This window comes from Octopus bimaculoides, chromosome 17, assembly GCF_001194135.2.
Source record: "Octopus bimaculoides isolate UCB-OBI-ISO-001 chromosome 17, ASM119413v2, whole genome shotgun sequence".
In the NCBI taxonomy this organism is placed as follows: domain Eukaryota; kingdom Metazoa; phylum Mollusca; class Cephalopoda; order Octopoda; family Octopodidae; genus Octopus; species Octopus bimaculoides.
In genome coordinates, this window is record NC_068997.1 from 7727014 (window position 1) to 7730809 (window position 3796).

A 3796-nucleotide genomic window follows, 5' to 3' on the forward strand; every position below is an offset into this window, starting at 1 on the left:
TGCAAACAAGACATATTCTTTGCATTTTTATTAAGAAAACAACATTGTATTCATAAGACTGCTGGAAATGCGAATATAAACTAAAAAATGACCAAAAGTTTGCATAAATGGAATAAATTATTTTGCCAAAGAAAAGAAAAAATCTAATGTTTTGGACAAAACTCTTCATTAGATGAAGGCTGGCCCCTTCCTCATGGCAAAATAATTTATTTTACTTGGACAGGTTTTTGGATTTACTATTTAATGATGCAGACTATCACTGGTTTTCTGGAACTCTGGTGTTTCACTTAAAAACTAGGTTGACCCCAGTGGAATTTAAAAAGGGGCTATGTAATTCTCCACACAAACACAAATATGTCCTGTGTCCTTTCATAGAAATGTGGTTACACTTTGTCTTTATATATATCAAAAGTAAACAAGCATTGTGGAATCCAATTCTATTTAGGATACTCACTATGACCAGAAAGAATAAGGACCAAGATGGGGTGAAGAAAAAAATGGTTCAATTAGAATTAGGAAATGGTTCCAACCACTACTTTATAGAACTCTCATATCAGTAAACAACAGAAATAGGGGATAAGATAGGGAGATAAAGCTCAAAATATGGGGAAGGCATTTGGGAAACCATTGCAATGTTCCAGGAACATTCAGATACTGTTCCTTGAAAAACCAATAGAACTAACTATGTATTCATGGAGAAATCAAGTAGAATTGGAGGGTATATCAGCCGAAACGTGTTAACAACAAACAAAATGAGGACAAATATCCGTCAAATGTAAATAATGTAAATAATGTAGAATTGATTTCTCGCAAAGACCAAGACCTTTGGCATTATGCTGTGTTTGAGAAAAAGACCCATTGTGCTAGGCAAAATTGTTGCAGATACTGGTGTCATGCAAATTAGCACGTGAACACACCACAATGTCATGCAAATGGCACCTGTACCAGTGGCATGTAAAAAGCACCCACTACACTCTTGGAGTGGTTAACGTTAGGAAGGGCACCCAGCCGTAGAAACCATGCCAAATCAGAGTGGAACCTGCCAACGCAGTCAAACCGTCTAACCCATACCAGCATGGACAATGGACATTAAATGATGATGATGAACTAGTTTCTGATGACAAAGTAGAAAGCCTACTATTTAGAGAAGTAGCATAGTCATAGGACTTGACCATAGTATAACTGGTATTTACTTTTTTTTCTTTTTATCTTAATGACTTAGCAGGGATTTCCAATAAAATCTGGACTTGGAACGTTAAAGTAACAAAGTGGATATTGCAAAAGATCCAGCTTCACATTCTTCTCTCTTAATTATTCAATCATAAAATTGTAAAGATAATTTATAATTAACAGTTTAATTATAACGAAAACAGTGAGACTGAAAGAAATATCAACTTACTGTCATCGTTAACATCATTGGTTCAATTCCTTTCATTGTCTCGACATTGAAAGGATCGTAGTCCTCAGCCCTCATACATTCCGGTTGTAATATATAACCACATCTGAAAAACAACAAACAATTTTCTAAATGCAACAAGCAATCAATGGAAACAAACCATGGCATAAGCTTATATACATACACTGTTACAAGGTGTACTGGCACCACGTAAAAAGCATCTGTACCACATAAGAAGCCTCTGCGTTGACTCCACATAAAAGGCACCCAATATACACTCTGTGAAGTGGTTGGCATTAAGAAGGGCATCCAGCCATAGAAACCGTGCCAAAACAGACAACTGGGGCTTGGTGCAGCTCTCTGGCTTGCCAGTTCCTTGACAAATTGTCCGATCCATGCCAGCATGGAAAACAGACGTTAAATGATGATGATGAGACACAATGTAGTTAAGATACTGGATTTGCTCTCATATGCTACGACATGAGATAGGAAGTGCAAGATTTAAGCTCTTTGAGAGTATGCATCAGAAAACAGTATTGTGTCTACAAGATGCTAATGTAAGAGGTATATGGGATGTGCAGCATGTCAGACGTTGCTCACATTTCCCTTTGTCAAATGCTCTGCAGCAGTACAAAAAGTTAATAACATTGTTGAAGTGTAGTAACACGGGGAGAGGAAACTCCAGTGATTAAGTATAATTCAAACGTTACAGTCAATGAAATGAGTACATATTTATTAGTATGATATATAGCAGAGCCATTACAGCGTCAAAGATCCATTTTAAACGGAAACTGTTAAATTTATGTTTCATGAAAGGTTAAAATCTTCATGAAATAAATGGGTAGAGCAATCAGCCTCGTTTGGCTGAACTAACGGACATTTTACATATTGTCGAGATTTTAAAAACATTTTAGTATTTTAATAGAAGTAAAACTTTACGATGGTTGGATGGTTGTTAAATGTACAAATGAAATAACAGGCAAAAAAAAAAAAAAAAAAAAAAAAAAGTTGCATATAAAGGGAGACAACTACGATCAGCACGAGCTGATTCAATATTTATCAATTGCAAAATTTAATGTTTAAAAGCAAAACATATTTAAGAGCGAAGTAATATAAGCTATTGTTTGAATAATGGGGGAAATATGTTCAGTGTTGTCTTCCAGACTTGAAAAAACTGTCAAAAGTATCTTAGTTCTGCTATTATTATTTTTCTCTCACAGCAATACATGTACATACGTTTTAAGCTTAGTGTCAAGTTATTGAGAATAATGAACAAAAAGACAAGTGCAAAAAAACTAGTTGATTGAAGTAACAAATGCACAAATCAATAATTAATTGTATTTAAAGAAAATATTCAGATTTCAGAATATTGGTTAAAGGAAAAACGTTAAGTTGATACGTCTTATTAATTAAAATATTCATTCTTTAATCAAAATATGGCGTACTGTCATCTCACATTATGAGCAAATGCACGTGAGTGAAAGGGAGAGAGAGATATGTTAACAACTTTAAAAAGTTATTTTTAAATCTGGTACACACTCAAACCTGATATGTCTACTGAATCAGGGGGATGAGCTATTGTGAATTAAGACTCTTATCCCACAGATATATTACAGTACTTGTGGCAGGATTTTGAACTTGCAGCCATTGGCTGCTGAACCAACCACCTTATCAACGTGGCTACGCACATCAGCAAAGTACAAAAGAATGTGTAAAATAAAACATGACTTACTGGCCGTTCATGGCAAACCGGCTGTGATGTAAATGCATGCTTCGGTCTCCAGTCTGATAATTTAGGGCAAGCATTTGGGATCCACAGCACCACATTGGAACAGGATAGAAATTGGAGGAGTCAACCCGGTGCCGTCCTGGATAGATTCGGCTAAGTTGATTTCTGTTATATGTGAACAAGCAGTCAAGGTAATTTAATCAGAAGGGAACATATTGTAACTACCATAACCAAAGCAGACGCATATATATTTTTTTTAATGGAAAATTACTAAAACGGAGCATTGTTTTGAAGGGTTTACTTGAATAAATGTACTTATTCAGTGGGTCTCTTTTGGCAAACCACTAAGTTATGGCAACGTAAATAAACCAACACTTATTGTCAAGTGCTAGGAGTGACAAATGCAAAGACACACACATAGAATGGACATTCACACAATTTCTGTCAACCAAATTCACTCCCAAGGCATTGGTTGGCCTGGGGCTAAAGCAGAAGGCATTTGCCCAAGGTGTCACACAGTGAGACTAAACCAGGAACGACAAGGTTGGAAAAACAGCCTCCTTAACCACACAGCCATCATACCTGTATAAGCACGTGTGTGTGTGTGTGTGTGTGTGTGTGTGTGTGTGTGTGTATATATATATATATATATATATATATATATATATATA

General features: G+C 35.7%; 1 protein-coding gene across 4 annotated transcripts in view; it reads right to left on the reverse strand.

Moving 5' to 3' along the window:
* LOC106874041 (1-phosphatidylinositol 4,5-bisphosphate phosphodiesterase gamma-1) overlaps nucleotides 1–3796 on the reverse strand; it is a 145441-nt gene that overhangs the window by 6486 nt on the left and 135159 nt on the right. For all 4 annotated transcript variants that reach the window (XM_052974028.1, XM_052974029.1, XM_052974027.1 and 1 more), the window contains 2 exons: nucleotides 3129–3295; nucleotides 1400–1502 (listed from right to left, as the gene is read on the reverse strand). In XM_052974028.1, the coding sequence (XP_052829988.1) occupies nucleotides 1400–1502; nucleotides 3129–3295 (270 nt within the window). The remainder of the gene's footprint in view (nucleotides 1–1399; nucleotides 1503–3128; nucleotides 3296–3796) is intronic.